The sequence below is a fragment of the Plectropomus leopardus genome, chromosome 8 (genome assembly GCF_008729295.1).
Source record: "Plectropomus leopardus isolate mb chromosome 8, YSFRI_Pleo_2.0, whole genome shotgun sequence".
Taxonomy (NCBI): Eukaryota; Metazoa; Chordata; class Actinopteri; order Perciformes; family Serranidae; genus Plectropomus; species Plectropomus leopardus.
This window is the reverse complement of record NC_056470.1, coordinates 1,869,572-1,886,012: the sequence shown is the minus strand read 5'-3', so window position 1 is coordinate 1,886,012 and position 16,441 is coordinate 1,869,572. Positions and strand designations below refer to the sequence as shown.

The window sequence follows — 16,441 nt, the reverse complement described above, 5'->3', positions numbered from 1 at the left end:
AGCTGCCGAAGTGCCATGCATAAATGTTCCTAAGATTCGTCCTCAGCAGCCAAACAAGCCTCCAGCATCGATGAATCAGCGTCTCTTCAGACGGTGCAGGGACTTGGTCATGAGCTCAAGCCCCTAATTAATAAATTCAAAATTTAAGAAACAGAAAAACATTTTTAAAAAAATGATGTGATTCATAGTTTGCATCATTTGTATATATTTTCCCTTAATTACAACAAAGTCTCATCAAAGTCAATTCAACAGTATGTCCATTATCTTCTCGCAACTCCACCTTGTTACATCACTGTCTTCTTTTAAACCACTTTATTTTGAAAAGCGCATTTTGTTCAAAGAGCAATACGAGTGTTTGCAATATTAAAGCAGGGTCTAAGGGGTTAATAACAGCAGAAACTCCACTCCTGCTTATGTCACTTTGTAAAAATGACACATGAATTTATAGACTTTAGTAAGATGGCTCCAACATAAGCAGCCTGGCTCATTTCCAATCTGCATATTAAAATTTGGACCACAGTATCATTGTGCTCCTACAAGTCTATTTGCTGAGTGAATGTAGCGATAGTATTTTAGATAGCAACACAATCATTTTACAACCAGAGCGAGGCTCATCAGAGTGACACTATCATCTTGACACCAAACTGCAGCGTCATAAATCTCAGCAAGAGTACGATGGTGTGTATTACATACAGTAATAATATCTGTCTGCGGAGAGGAGGGATCCATCTTTCTTACTTATCTCTCTCTTTCACCTCTCTCAAGCTGCCTCCAGTCCTCAGCTCTCTCTCATCTCTAATTTTCCAAATCCCTCTGAACTGTCTCTTCATGGCTCTCACACTCCACATCACTGCCATCCCCTCCAGGTCTCTCCTCTCTTGTTTCTCCCCCGAGTCCCACTGAGCACTTGAAGAGCTTTGGAGAATATTCTACTTATTCTTTCTCCATCTCTGTTTTTGTGTACTCAATATTCCCCGCTCAGTGCATTTCTTCTTTACTCTTTTTTTTTTTAAGAGAGGGGGGGAGAGAAAGGAGAGAGAGGGGGAATGACATGTAGCAAAGGGCCACAGGCTGGAATTGAACCCAGGCCTCTGCAAGGCCTCAGCATATGAGGCAAATATTAAATCTGGACAAGGGCTTGGTTTTATGGGCTGAAAATTATATTGTGATATTTTTAGGCTTTATCTTGATACAGTATATACGTCTGGATATTTTTAAATCTCATCAAAAGCACTTCATTGATGCTAGAACAGGAAGACAGAATCGAACATTACTTATTTGTTTATTTTTTACCAGTTCCCTTTTTGATGTGACAATATTGTAAGAATGACTATTGGTACTTTGAAAAAATGTTAACACAATTCCATTTTTGAGTTTAAAAAGTGTCTGATAAGTTGAGAAAAGTACATTACTTTACTATAATGCAACCTTTAAAATCAGGAAACAATACCATTTATTCCATATCACGTTATATCAATATCTAAGCTGATATATAGTCTCTCTATGTCAGACACTTCTGGAATACTCATCTAAAGAGTAACTGTTTCATTTCAGGCACTGGGTGTTTCTGTGTTCATGTCCCAGCCAAATTTTATTATGTAGTAACGTATGACTGCCACAAGATGACATTTGAAGTATGTATGGGAAGCCTGCAAGTCACAGAATTTTCCACAACACATTCCTATAAATTTTTCACAATAAAAGCCTTGGTAGGAAATTAAGTATTCTGAAATGCTGCAGTGCTTTTAAACTGAAATGGACACAGGAAGTATGGAGTTGGTATCAACAGCATTAGGGCGCAACCACACGAGTGAATGCAGACAAGTGATCATCTGCCGACGTGTTATTTGTGCTGAATGTAGACAGTGCCTTTTGGGACTCACAAGGAAAGCTAGCTTGCTAGTTAATGCTTGCTAGCTTGCAAATAAATTCCCATGAAATAGGACGTTATTGACACATGGTTTCTCATGATGTCTCTCACTGGTCTTCTTGATTTTTTTGCATATAGCACTTTCATATGATACTGATTGTTAGTGTACTCACCTGGCATGGTTTATAGTTCAAAGTTTTCCTGCTTGCTACAGCTAATAGATGCTGATGCTCAAATGTGCAACTACTGAAACTAAATGATGGCAATTGTTGACACTGTTTCCTTACTTTCCGCCATATCTGCTGCTCTAAAACATCACACAAATGTCACAACTTGACATCTCAGGTCATCACATCATCAACATTTCCCATTTACCCACTCTTATTTACAACTTTAGAGGGGTGTTCAAGTGCTCATAAGTCATAAATACAGTAAGTAGGATTTTTCCGAGAAGCACATGAAGGCAGCATACATTCAGAGGGGCTTGTGTGTTACAGTCTCCATCCTGGGGTGTTTAGAGGATTTGGCTCTGGACGACTAGACTCAGGCTTTGACAGCATCACTGTTGCTGTGGTCACTCTAAGCTATAAGCCGATGAGGATACAATGTATTTTTTTATTTGTTTAGAACAGTGAAGAGACAGTTTTGATTGAACTATTTGATGTCCTATATATAAGTTATGGACATCTTGCAGCAAATCACCCAGTATTCACCCAGACTGTGATATAAAGGAAAACTTACCCAAAAATCATGTTAAAAAAATAATTGGTAAAAAAAAACAAACAAAAAAAAAACAATTGTCATCTATCAAACAGTGAAGAAAACCATCAATGGGCGTTGCTGGGTGAAACTTACCTGCACAGCAAACGTCCCCACAACGATAGTACAGAAGATTGGGTTGGAAAATATGCCGTCAAAGACATTTCTCTCTCCGTGGATTTTGCGAGCGTTGATCTCGTTGAAAAGCTGCATGAGGACGAAGGTGTTGAAGATGATGGTGTAGTGCTCAGAGGGAGGGGAGTGGAGCGGAGCGTTGCGGCCGCTGTCGATGTTAAACATGCGCTCGCCTGCAGGGTAAGGACGGGGGGAGGGGGAGATGAGAGGTGTGAAGAAAGGAAAAAGGAAGGAGAAGTATCAGCTGTGCTGTTCATTAGGAAGTGTTTGATCAGCTGCAGGACAAATATACCATTAACAATTAAAGGGTACATTCAGTGCTTTTCTACCTGGACATTGTTTCCTCATTTTATGTGTTGAAGTGACTAATGGGAATAACAATTTTTAGAAATTGTTCCAGTGTTGAGCGAGAGGGCTGCAGCTGGCAGCCATGAAACAGGCTGCAATTTAAGCAGTGGGGGCATTTGTGCACTGTCAATTTACATCCACTAAAAGTGCTTGTTTTTTCCACTGACAGAATCACATCACTATTCTTATGACATGTTCATGTGATGTCAGAAGGTCGTAGTTTCCGAGTTGGAAAGTCGTTCTTCTGACTTTGTTGTGTTCATGTGCTTTGAGGTCACACACTTTACATGTGTTCAAAAAAATTATGTTTAATATGTGAATTAATAAAAAAGTTGTTGACCAAACATTTTCTCCATATGCCGAATATGGGGAAAAAGTGTCAAGTGGAAAATAGTTAAAATTACAAATTTCAAGGCAAAAAGTATGAATGTAAAATGTATGCCATATGTATGAACACAGCCAAAATGATCAAAAAATGAAGAATGAAAAGCGCATAAAAAAGTCCCAAACAGTCCCTAAGGGATAATACTAAACCAATTTCAAAAGTTGTTGTTCCCACTAGTCACTTAGACACAAATACATGGGAAAATAGGGTCCTAAAGGTACCCTTTTATGTCTGTTGTAGCAAAACAGGTCATCCGAATTTCATCAGGAATCTATTGATCACAGTTTTCCTCGTTGTGTGTGTGTGTGTGTACCTATGAACAGTAAGGTGAAGATGATGACCAGCTGGTACACTCCATGGCCCAGGATGTTCTTCATCATGGTCAGTGAGATGAGCGGGTTGTTCCGACCGTAAGGTTTCCGTAGCAACAGGGCTTCAGTAGGGGGCTCGGTGGCCAGGGCCAGAGAAGCAAACGTGTCCATGATGAGATTCACCCACAGCATCTGCACCGCCTTCAGAGGAGAGTCCTGCAGAGAGATTGAAAACCAGAGGGCTGGCTCACAGACCGTGGTGATTGTGAAAAAAGCTGCATCCCTCCCTTTTCACAAGACCCCAATTCCCATTCACAACATTCACAGTTGTTTTCGCATTTAAAATTACTAATTTGAGTCTAGTGTTTCACTTAGTCTGTTAATTTTTTTGTCAGTGTGGTTTTATTTAACGTTCACGGGGTTATGATGTGTTGAAACAGGTCAGACCTAATGTGAGGATGTTCTGTATGAACTTCTTTTTGTTCTCTTTGTACATATTATCTGTAGTTGCACAGTAACATCACTTTTCTTTTTGCTACTTTCTTTTGCTACTTTCAGATGACTTTCACAAGTATTTAACCCTTTGAACCCTGAAAAAATTGGTGTGATTCCTTTTAAAAACATGGGGGGAAAAAAGGCCGTGAGAAAGGTTCCAGCTAAGGGAAAATTATGTGTATCATGATTTTTGGATTATCTATCTATCTATCTATCTTTCTATCTTTTTACTTCATTTCTTTCTTTTTCTATTTATTTTTATCTTGTCATTTAATTTCTTCTTTCTTTCTCTATTTATTCTTTCATTTTATAGTTATAGTTTACTAATGTTTGAAAAACTTGTCACAGTATGAACAGTGGTTAAGGCAGCCTCAGCTCAGCCCTGAGCACAGAATGCTGATTTTCTACTGACCAATCAACGGACTGCAGCTCCAAATTTTAGTACCAGATCAGTGAGCTGGATATCCCAAGCAGAGTGGTGATGAAAAATGGGGACAGTAAGAAATGGTTTTATTGGTACCATCTAGAACTTTTGTGGAAAATGGAAAACGTGCCAAACTGAATCCAACTGATCCAGACTGCTCGGTGAAAACAGGACTATTGAGGACACATTTAGTGCATTTACACCTGACCTCAGAATAAATTAATTAAACAAATTTTTAAATTTAAAAATATGTAAATGAATGACCCTGTAAACACTTCTTGTAGTCCAGTCACTAAAGAATACCTGGTGTAAACAGTGTTCTGGATGAGAAAATGACTGAGAAAAATTTTATTATTATTTTTTTAAATTGCTCTTTATCTTAAACTTTGAATTAAAATGTACTGCATTCAGATCAAACACGTCAATGTTTCCATGCGTGTCAGGATGTCCCTTCTTATATAAGCGTGGTGTAAAAATGCACAAAAAGCATTTCAGCATTTGCTTTGTCTTAGCAGATATAGAGTGAGTGATGTCTGCAGAAGTGACGTCTCTGTGTCTGTTATATTGTATGTGTAGGAATGCATGTGTGTCAGCATGTATGTGTATATTTAAATCTGTCTACCTGAGTGATGCAGGCCCCGGTGAAGGCCACTATGACAGCCACTACATTGACCGTGAGCTGGAACTGCAGGAACTTGGAGATGCTATCGTAGACATTTCGTCCCCACATCACCGCCTTGACAATGCTGCTGAAGTTGTCATCAGTCAGGATGATGTCAGATGCCTCTTTAGCCACGTCTGTCCCCGCAATACCCTGACACAGATTGAGACAGAGTGAGGAGGAGACGGAGAGTCATGACATGATTCATGCAAGCATTCAAGCGTCCAAATTACTTCGGAGTACCACTGTCTCAATATCGCGTTGTCCTGTCTCCAAGTGCTGCTCCTTGGCCTGAATGAAAACTGTGACCAAAACCAAATTGGCTATGAAACTACCAGCTGGCGACTGTATGCATAAATGCACCAGTCAAGTTGCATGTACAGTTTACATACATGTCTGTGACAACATGGATGCTTCACACACCTTCCCCCCGGCAGCCCTGAAGATCTCTCTAATCAGCCCCGTTTCAAGGTGGACTCTCAAGATTAGTGTCACTAATTCAGTATCTGACCAAATGCCTCCACTTCTGTTCCTGAGATATGATGCTGAGTAATTGCCAGACAAGTGTTTTTGCAGAACATTATGATGTCAGAGTGAAGTTGACCTTTCTGATTTAAAATGTCATCATTTTATCATCATATCCCATAAGACATCTGTGTGATATTTTGTCACAATTAGCGGATGAGTTTTTGAATGATGGCCAAAAAACAATTTTATGAGGTCACATTGACCCTGACCTTTGACCATCATACTCTACACTGTTCATTGTTAAGAATGAGTTTGTGTCAAATATGAAGGGAACTCCCACAATAAGTTCTAAGACATTGTGCTCAAGAGAATGCAGCATACAGGGTCAGAGTGATCTTGACCTTTGACCACCAAATTCAACTAAGTTCATCTGTGACCCAAAGTGAAAGTTTGTGAAAGTCACATTGACCACTGACCACCAATTCTGCGTAGTTCCTTGTTGAAACCCAGTGGATGTTTGAGCCAAATTTGAAGAAATTCCTTCAAGATGTTGTAAAGATAATGCATTCATGAAAATGCAACAAAGAAGGTCAAAGTGACCTTGACCTTTGACCACCAAATTCTAAAAAGTTTATCTGTGATTCAAAGGGGACATTTGTGCAAAATTTAAAGCAACTCACTTATGTTGCTCTTGAGCTATTGTGGTCATGAGAATGAAACAGATGCAGGTCCAGGTCACAGTGACCTGGACCTTGACCTTTAGTTCATAAAGTTCATAAAGTGAGCATTTGTGTCAAATTTGAAGAAATCCCCTCAAGATGTTGTAAAGATATTGCGTTCACAACAATGTGGCACCTAGGGCCAAAGTGACCTTGACCTCTGACCACCAAATTCTAATAAGTTAATCTGTGACTCAAAGTGGACATTTGTGCCAAATTCCCCAAAAATCTTAGAGTATCATGTTCACAAAAATGAGACAGACAAGTTAAGAGCAACCTTGACCTTTGACCTATTGCCATCAAAATCTGGTATGGAAGCATACAAATGTTTTCAATAAAATATAATATATTCATAGATTTAATGTATTTGTTATGCATTTAATATTTATAAAAGGAGTAAAATTCTAAAATCCATCATAAATACTGTATTGGTTATCTTAAGTCATTCACATATCAAATATTAAATGTGTAGTGGGATAAGAAAAAATCAGTGATTTTACAATTGTGCATTTACAAAAAAAATAATAAATAATTTATACACTATGCAATGACAATATTGTATTTTCAGAAGGGTTTTAACACCAATAAAAAACCATTCATGGTAAATGATATGTAAGGTTACCATGGCAAAGCCCACATCAGCCTTCTTCAAAGCTGGTCCGTCATTGGTTCCATCTCCTGTTACTGCAACAACCTGCCTCTGTTCGATAATGCTGCTGTCGATGATGCCTGGACACAAAAAATGAAGGACAATAAAAAACAGGCTCCAAATCTGTGTGAATGAACGTGTGTGTATGTGCATGTGTTTGGTTGAATACACTTGAGACTCACCTTTGACCAGTGTGTGTTTGTCGGTTGGCGAGGATCGAGCCAAGACGCGAAGTTTGGGCCAGATTTTGTCGATACGTTCCTGTTCAATCTGTCAGTCAAATGGAGAGAAAGAAGAAGGGGGAAGTGTGTGATGATGAATAACACAATGAAATAACACTATAGCTAGTCTCTTCTTTCACTAGATGTCACTATTGATCCAGAGTCTTGGATGGAGGATAAAGCATCAAAGACGCACTGACAAATTGTCTCGAATCAAGAATCAAATATCAGAAAATAAAAGTAGAGCCAAGTACTGCAAAGGTCAAGAAACATAAATATAGAATAGAATTTTAAAACAACAGAAAACTTACAATTCAAGTCTGATAACATACAGTATATTTATATATAGAATATATCTGTTTTTCAAATTAAAGATGTTTTTCTGCAGTGATGTGCAAAAAAAATCAGATGCAAAAGATCACAGTATCACGTGCAAAGAATACATTGTACAAAGGAAAGAGTCCAGTAGATATGTGTTAATATAATGCATGGGGACAGATGTGGAATCTTTATGTTAATGTAACAAGTAGTGTCGATGACGTGGGATAAGAGTCCGTGTCAGTGGGGTCTCGGGCCTTTTTGATGAGGCCAGCAGCAGCCGGGAAGAAACTGTTCTTTTGGCGTGGTGTAGCGCTCTCTTGCAATCAATTTAACAACACTGCACTCCTACATAATGATAATGTACACACAGTTTTTTAGAGATTTTAGAGTGTGCATTTAAATTCACACTCCACAAAAGAGCAGAGCCACATCACTCATCAGCAGCTATCCATCCTATTAAGCATTCTGCTCAATTCAGATGATAAAGTGAAATGATTTCGATGAAAGCAATGTCCGTGTAAATGTTGGCTCTGATAGTGTGCACTAACTGCTGTGCAATGGGTACAGCCATATAAGTGCTGATAGCCAGAGCCAGCCCAACCCATTAAGCAAAGTGGGCAGTTGCTTGGGGCCCCCTAGTACGTGGGGGGCACTAGAAAAAGATTTTTTAGAGGACTCGAAATGATAATAAATAAAAATTGCACTTCATAAATAAATAAATTGACAAAGTTTCGATTTTTCCCTACAAATACTGACAGAACAATAAACTAAGAGATGAGCGAAATGGACTATTCAGGTAGGCTAAGTGGCAGTTTACATGGCAACGGTTCTTGCATGAAACATTCAACTTTTGATGCAGTTTGACCTTTTGTTCACATGGCCACAGCATTTTGGAGGCCTGAAAACGCAAACTTTTGAAACCAGGTTCCAGGGTGAAATTTCTTGAAAAGGCCACCTCTTCTGTCGCCATGTAAACTGGCAATGTGCAGATCCTGTGAGAATGGTGACGTCACGGCCGCACTTTGCACATACACATTACCTTTCAGACAAATAACCACGAGTACGAGTGGGAGAACATTACTGTGATCAGCTGATCATGCACACGTTCACCATTGTCTTCTTGTTTGTATGTACTCATCACTCTGTAGAAGAACGCCTTTATGCACAGGCACATGGTGTTCTTCTGGTGTTCCATGTTGTTGTGTCATTACAAAGTTACACTGTCAGCTACTGGCTTGGTATGCACACTACAGCGTTTTTGTTTTTTTTTTTGCAGATCTGTGTACACGAGGATCGCTTTCACAATGTTATCATATGCAAATTGTGTTTTTAGAAAAGAAAGAAGAAAGAAAATAATTTCCGTCTTTAGTAGGGCTGTTCACGTCTAAATGTGGCCTAAGTAAGTCATTAACTATTCTCCACAAAATAAGCTCTCCCAGGATTCTGTGAATCACATCATGGGTTAGATCTGTATTAGATATAATAAGCTGAACACAATCAGTTAATAACACAAGAACAAAAGCCATCACCAGCTCCTGTAAGAATCTTCACAAGCTTTTGTTCAACAGTTTGCTAGCACTAAGTGAAATGAATGACATTTGGAAGTTTAGGAAAGTGGTATAATTCTTTTCATATTGCACCAGCCATATGTTATGTCTTTCTGTTCCTGCAATGTTTATGTTTCAACCAGTTCAACCAATTTAATGTGTAATTACAGATGACCAGTTCCTCATTAGAAAAATGTACTTTGGACCTTAGTATATGAAAGGTCATGGTAATAACAATAATGAAAGAAAAAAAATGTTGGACCACAATACTTGCCCATAGTTTTCCAAACTACACCCTGATAATGCCCTGATATGCCGAAGCTGAGGCTTCAAAATGTCCACAAACCAATGGTGACGTAAGCTACGTCTGTTACTTTATACGCTTCCACCAGATCATGTGCTAACATTCATTTTAGTTCATACAATGCAGCGACAGAAAAATGGAACCTTTTTTAAAATGCTGTGGAAGTTTACTTTGCACTTAACCCACTTGAGAGCCTGACTCACCTCTCCTTTCTCATTCCTGATTCGTCGGTTGAAGTCTTTGCCCTCTAGACAGATAAAGTCATCCCCAGGGTGGATGATGCCACATTTGGCAGCGATGGCCCTTGCTGTGTTAATGTTATCGCCAGTCACCATCCGTACCGTGATGCCTGCACGCTGACACTTACGGATGGCTTCGGGCACCTGAGAGGGACATGGAAATATATTCATAAAAAAATCAAAATCACAATGCTGCTTACTTATAACCATTTGAAATCTGAACAATTTGGCTTGATTTCTTCTTCGACTTGACAACAATTAATTACCCAAATTTTGCAAGAAATTAGTTAGAATTTTCAAGAAAATTGATATTAAAAACATACAGACAGTGACATGAACTGGTTTAATGTGTTAAGTGTTGCTAATGACCTGTTCATGTGTTTGTTTCACTAACTTCTTTTCTGCTCTTTATTGTGTTGTCTTCTGTTTGGTGTGCCAATGACAAATTTCCACTCTGGTGGACAATAAAGATTTATTGTATTGTATTCTAAACAAACAAACAAACAAACAAACATGGAAAGAACCTGAAGAAGGAAATATATATATATTAAATAACTTCTAATTTATAATAATAATAAACAATAGTAATAATAATAACATATATAAATTATAAATAATGTAATATAATATATATAAATTATTAGTAGTAGTAATATAGTAGACATTTTTCCATTCAAATAATTTTAAAACAGTTTTTTGTTTTTTTTAGTAGTTTAGTAGTGTTTGGGGTTTTTTTTGTTTTTTTTTTGTTTTTTGTTTTTTTTTTTACTAATTTTCAGGTCATAATCTTTACACCTTTTTTCCCTGCAATTTGGTATCTCTTGCAAACAAACAAACAAACAAACAAACAAACAAACAAACAGACAGACAAAAAAACAAGGAAACAACTTGGAAAAAAAATCTAATGATAATAAATATGAGTAAAAAGGTATAGTTTTGTGTAAATTTCCCCAATTCAAGTAATTTTCCAAAAAGTTTCTCTTTCTTTTTAAAAAATATGAATTTTCAGGATATTTTTTTTGTCCCCTTTTTTTAGTTTCTTGCAGTTTGTGGGTATCTTTCGCAGAATTGCTCATTACCTGTTTCCCTAGTATTAGAGCTAAATCAAAGCAATTTGTTCAGGTGTAAATGCTTAAGTGTTTGTAAAAGGCACATGGATGCTGAACAAGACAACTGATCCAGGTTTTAATGGGTTACAATACAGTTTAAACCACCAAACATATCACAGATTACACAAAGTCACAGCACCAGCTGAAACTAAAACTGCAGACACAGACGCACTCCACAGCAGCCTACCTCAGGCCGCACAGGGTCCTCTATCCCAACCACAGTGATGCAGGTCAACTCCGTCACGATCTCTGCTTCATTGTCCCACTCTGGCTCCGGATTAGACGGCAGGTCGCGGTATGCAATGCAGATAGTCCTCAACCCCTCACACGCCATTGGCTCAATCACCTGTCAATCAGTCATTATTAACTCTGGTCGGGAGGAGATCAACAAAATCTCCCCACCCACAGACAACTGAATTTACTGTGTGCAAACATATTATTTACATCCCAAAATATGATGCGTAAACGCTGCATTAAATTGCCTGCGTAAATTTTGAGGGTCATGCCAGATGACCCTTTGAGTACCTTTGTGAGAACGCTCTCTGACACAGCTGCAGAGAAAAGAGCCCCAGTCTGCTGCAGACAGCAGAGGGAAGACAATGTGATGGAAAGAAGAGGTGACACAAAGCTGCCACAGTGTAAACTGAACAACTGAGCTGGAATAAAGTTGTGTATGGAGGAGAGTTATTTTTCTCACGGCACAAGCTGTGTTCAGCGCGAGCCAAATTTAGGTCAGGCAGCCTGTCAGTCAATGAAACAATGCTGGCACAGCCTGCATAGGCTAATCTACTGTATTGGGGACAAATACATGTGTTTAGCTGCTAAATATTTTAGTTGCAAGTAGACTGATCTGGCAGAGCAGTTTTATGTATAACAGATATGGAATGTATATAATTCAGCTGCTCAGGTTCTGTTCAGTGGTGCTTACAGTGTTCAGTGTGATGGCAACTGTGGTTGATTACTGTGTATGGAGAGACAGATATTGTTGCTGGGTGGATATTAGGATAAGCAGACTGACTCAGTAGGTGGGTTTCCATTAACCCTTATTGCACAAATATAAATTGTGAATATAAAATACACCTAATTAAACACGTCAATTAAAAAAAAAAGCCATGTTTGGCTAAACTGCAATGGAAACACTATTTTCACTTTTCTAGGTCACATGGTGTTATGGCTGTGTGCTTGTCAGTAGGAACTGGCTCCCTCATGATGCAGCAGGAGCTACAAGAGCTGTTATTGCATCACATAAGTTGAGCGGATCATCTGGATATCTTGAATCCACAATTCCTCAGCGAAATCATGGACTATCAGCTCCCAGAAATCCCTCATATGTGGTCATTCCCACATATAAGGGCTTGCCTTTTCATTATGGCTCCATAACACGCCTACGTAGCTTTGGATTGTAAATAATGACGGCTAGTGCGATGGCTGCAATTGAAATAGAGCTGCTAATGTTTTGAACATCTGCCACTATGCTTCTTGGAATGTTATCATCAGTGGAGAAGTGGCAGAACATTTCAGTGGAAACACAGTCATCTCACAGTTGTTTTTAACCGACATTTGGAAAATATCGCTTCTATTCTGCGCAAAAATCTATTATGAAACCTACCTTGTGAAGCAGATGTGTCACAGACCACAGGGCAGCACATATACAGTATATCTGTACAGTAGATCTGAACCATTTGTAAATGTTGTTTCAGGAGGTGATAACTGGAAAGTAAAAAGTCACTAAGTGCATTTACTTAAGAACTGTATACACATACAGTTTTGAGGTATTTTACTTGAGTTTTAATTTTATAATACTTTTTACAAGGTACAAGGTAATATTGTACTTTTTACTCCACAACATTTATCCAGCAGCTACTATTATTATCATTATCATTATTATTATTATTATTACTTATATACCCTAAAACTTCAAATAAAAGTCTATAAAAGGCCTGTCTCAATTAGAGGCCTGGTCAGTTACCATGCAGGTCATTTTTATAGAAGTTCTTTGGATGTATAAAACCAGGTTGGTGGTTACCTGCAGGCAATAATGTTAGTTAGGCACTTAGATAATGCATAGAAATATAAATGTTTAAACTTTTGTCTGTATGGATATGCTACTGCTACTTCTATTAAATGGACCTGCTATTGTTTAGTGCCTTTCTGGTTGTTCCACCAAAGCTCTTCCACACTACATGTCACATTCACAAATTCATTCACTCACTGATGGCCGAGGCTACCATACAAGGTGCCACCTGCTACTAAGATTTAAACATTCATAAACACTCACACACTTATGCAGCAGCAATTAGGAGCAGTTTCAGGTTCGGTATCTTACCCATGTATACTTTGACATGTTGACTGAAGGAGCAGGGGATGGAACCAACAACCTTGTGATTAAATAACGACGCACGCTCTACCCCCTGAGCCACAGCCACCTGCCCTATCTAAGTGTATGTGACATCGTAAACCAAGCCATCAAGTCTCACCTGTTTGACCATCTCATCTCTGTCACGTGGGCGGAAAGTGCGCGATTCACCATTGGCGTCTAGGATATAGGAACACCTGGAGAGAGATGAGGGACAGAAAACAGTGAAAGACAGAAAAAAGACTCACAAATAGAACATCTTTTGTCTCCTTTTAATCCAAACCGCTATAAAATATGATCTAACGTCACCACGCATCACCCCTATCTCCCTCATCCTCCTCCAACACTCACTTCTTCAGCATGATCTCAGAGGCTCCTTTGCTGTAGAGGCGGAAGGAACCATCAGGCAGCTTGATCACCGTGCTCATGGATTTGCGCACTGAGTTGAACGTATACACCTGAGAGAGTAGGAGAGAGATTCAGAACAGTCAAATTAGAGGTAGACCATCATAAGCATGACTACAAAACCAGCTTTGAGTGTGTTGGATGACCTCTTGATCCACTGTGATCTACAAGTACCAGGTACCACTTGTTCATTATAAACCTCTATAGGATCCTATGTGGGATTAGAGGGGAATATTTTGGTACATACAGTTTTTTTGTCGAGTTGCAAGCGTCACATAGGTTAATGCCAGGCTTATGACAAAAGCACCGTACGACACTGATTCTGCACAGAAAAAGAGTGAAAGGTTTGGGGCTGTTGATAAAACGACACCACTGACTCCACGTAACTTAAGTGCTCTTGGCTGGTAGCAATTTCACTTTCAGCTGCGCTCGTTGTTGGAGTATGTGACTGCTTGTCATAATTGTCAGCAAATTACAATATTGCTGTTATCATGATCTGAATTTTTGGAAGACTTTCTATAAAGATCATATCTATAATGCTTAATACCTATACTTATAACACACATAATGCTTACTGAGTCACTTTATCAACAGTCATAAAACATTATAGATGTGGCTAATGATTTATAAGAGGCAAGCGTCTTATGAATACTCTTGACTAGGTGTAAATTAGAGTTTGATTGTTAGGCTATAATGGATTATTAATAACTATTCTCCCCTATACACACATCAACAACAATCTGTGGTAAGGACTCATAGTTTACTGTCCATGCAGTATCATAAGTTATCATTTTATGTGTATTTTCAGAGTATTCTAGTGTATGGTAGGCATTAATTACTTAATATGCATCATAGATTTTCATAAATGCATAAAAAATGATCAAACTTCACTTAACACCAATAATGGAACATAATGATGAAGTATAAATTACTATAAATTAAATTACTATAAACATTTAATTTGATGAATTCAGAGTTTTTGTAAAAATTTGTTGATGGGCTCAACTAGAGATTACTGGTTATTTATCAGTCAGCCACCAGGAGCAGTACTGGTCTGAATGAAAACGACAAACCAAACAAAAGACAAAAAGTGGATATCGAGCACCCCAATCATTATCATTTTTTTGTTATTTTTCTGCTGTTTTATTCATTTATTTTCTTGCTGTAAGTGTCACTGTTTTTAGTGGTTGTGATGGACACCAACTGCTATTGTTGCTGCTGATGTTATGTTTTATGTATTGCGTCCCCTTTCATTTACAAAAATAAAAAATATTAAGAGAAAAATAAATAAATTACTATAAATGCATCAATATGTACCTTACTTTACTTAAAACCTGCTAGCCATGTAAACACAAACAGTTTACAGTAACAAAAAAATCAAATAAAAAAGGAAAACATAGTCAAATCGACCAACAGTAATGTTTTTCTGAGCATATATGCACAGAGGAAATACAGTGTGATTGTGACCCGTCCAAGTGATATTCACATTGCTTTACCATCTGTTTGCCGGCTTACACAATGCAAATAGAAGAAAACTTTTGAGGGTATGTAGTCCTCAGGGGAGCTTTCTGGTGGGTAATTCCCCTCAGGCAGTCCCCAAAACTATGCTGCTCATTGTAGCATTGCACATGATTATATTCTCTATTTTTAACTTAGATATTAGTTTAATACATTGCATTGTAGCACAAGGCACAGTTTTATACCTTAAAAACTTTATACACTCAGCATATTATCCATATTATAATTTAAATATTCATATATTAGTGCTAATTGTCTACCACTGTAATTTTTACATTTATATTTTTACACATTTTACATACTCAGCATATTATACATACATATATTTTCAAATATTTACATACTATTGCTAATAGTTTACTCTTGATCTATTTCTATTTTCTATTTGCTATTTTTATAAACTTGTGCTGGTACTTATTTCTACTTGCTACAACTCTCTATGCTGACATCAGAGTGACTGTAGCAAATCCCAACTTCCCCTCGAGGATCAATAATGCATTTCTGATTCTGATTTAATGTTCTCCTGTGTCTTTTTGTTCTGGACTTTTCTCTGCGAGGGTGTGGAGAGCATTTATAAGCAACAGATCTGGTGATGCTTAATTTTTCTGCAGTTGCATAATGTTATGCTGGTGCCACATTATTTGTATTACCATGCAATAAACTGCAGAGAATGCATTTTGCCATGTGTAGTCCTACTGCAGAGTGCACTATATCATCAAAGTGCAACAGACAGCAATTGTGTGTTCTGACCCACTGAGTCTGCAAGTGTGCCAGGCTACCATTGGAGCTTTAAACTGTGATATCAAATGTGCCTGCACAGTGAAGCACATTGCCAAAATATGTATAGTTCTGTTGCACAATTCTGCTATTGACTTCTTTTTATTTACTCATTTTTTGGAGGATGTATATCAGATATAAATACACTGGTGGTGCATGGGAGCATGGTTTCTTACCTTGTACAGTCTCTCCTCAGGGATCTGCTCTCTGACGGGGCTGTAGTCCTGCTGTAGGTCTAATACGAATCCCAGCAGGCCACACTCTGTCTTGTTGCCCACCTGCTTTGCCAGACCGCCCTCCACATCAGGCGGCTGACGCAGAGTGAGTTGGAAGCAAGTTGGGGTGTTAGATAAAAGCAGGTAAGGAGGAGACAGAGAAGGAGACAAGAGATGGATGAGACAGCAGGAAAAAGAGATGACA

General features: G+C 38.3%; 1 protein-coding gene across 1 annotated transcript in view; it reads right to left on the bottom strand.

Annotated features, from left to right (window-relative positions):
• atp2b3b (ATPase plasma membrane Ca2+ transporting 3b) overlaps positions 1 to 16,441 on the bottom strand; it is a 72,757-nt gene that overhangs the window by 14,530 nt on the left and 41,786 nt on the right. Inside the window, 10 exon segments of the mRNA XM_042491530.1 lie at positions 2,726 to 2,937; positions 3,811 to 4,024; positions 5,350 to 5,541; positions 7,198 to 7,304; positions 7,407 to 7,494; positions 9,821 to 10,000; positions 11,153 to 11,311; positions 13,443 to 13,518; positions 13,673 to 13,779; positions 16,198 to 16,332. Of these exon segments, the coding sequence (XP_042347464.1) occupies positions 2,726 to 2,937; positions 3,811 to 4,024; positions 5,350 to 5,541; positions 7,198 to 7,304; positions 7,407 to 7,494; positions 9,821 to 10,000; positions 11,153 to 11,311; positions 13,443 to 13,518; positions 13,673 to 13,779; positions 16,198 to 16,332 (1,470 nt within the window).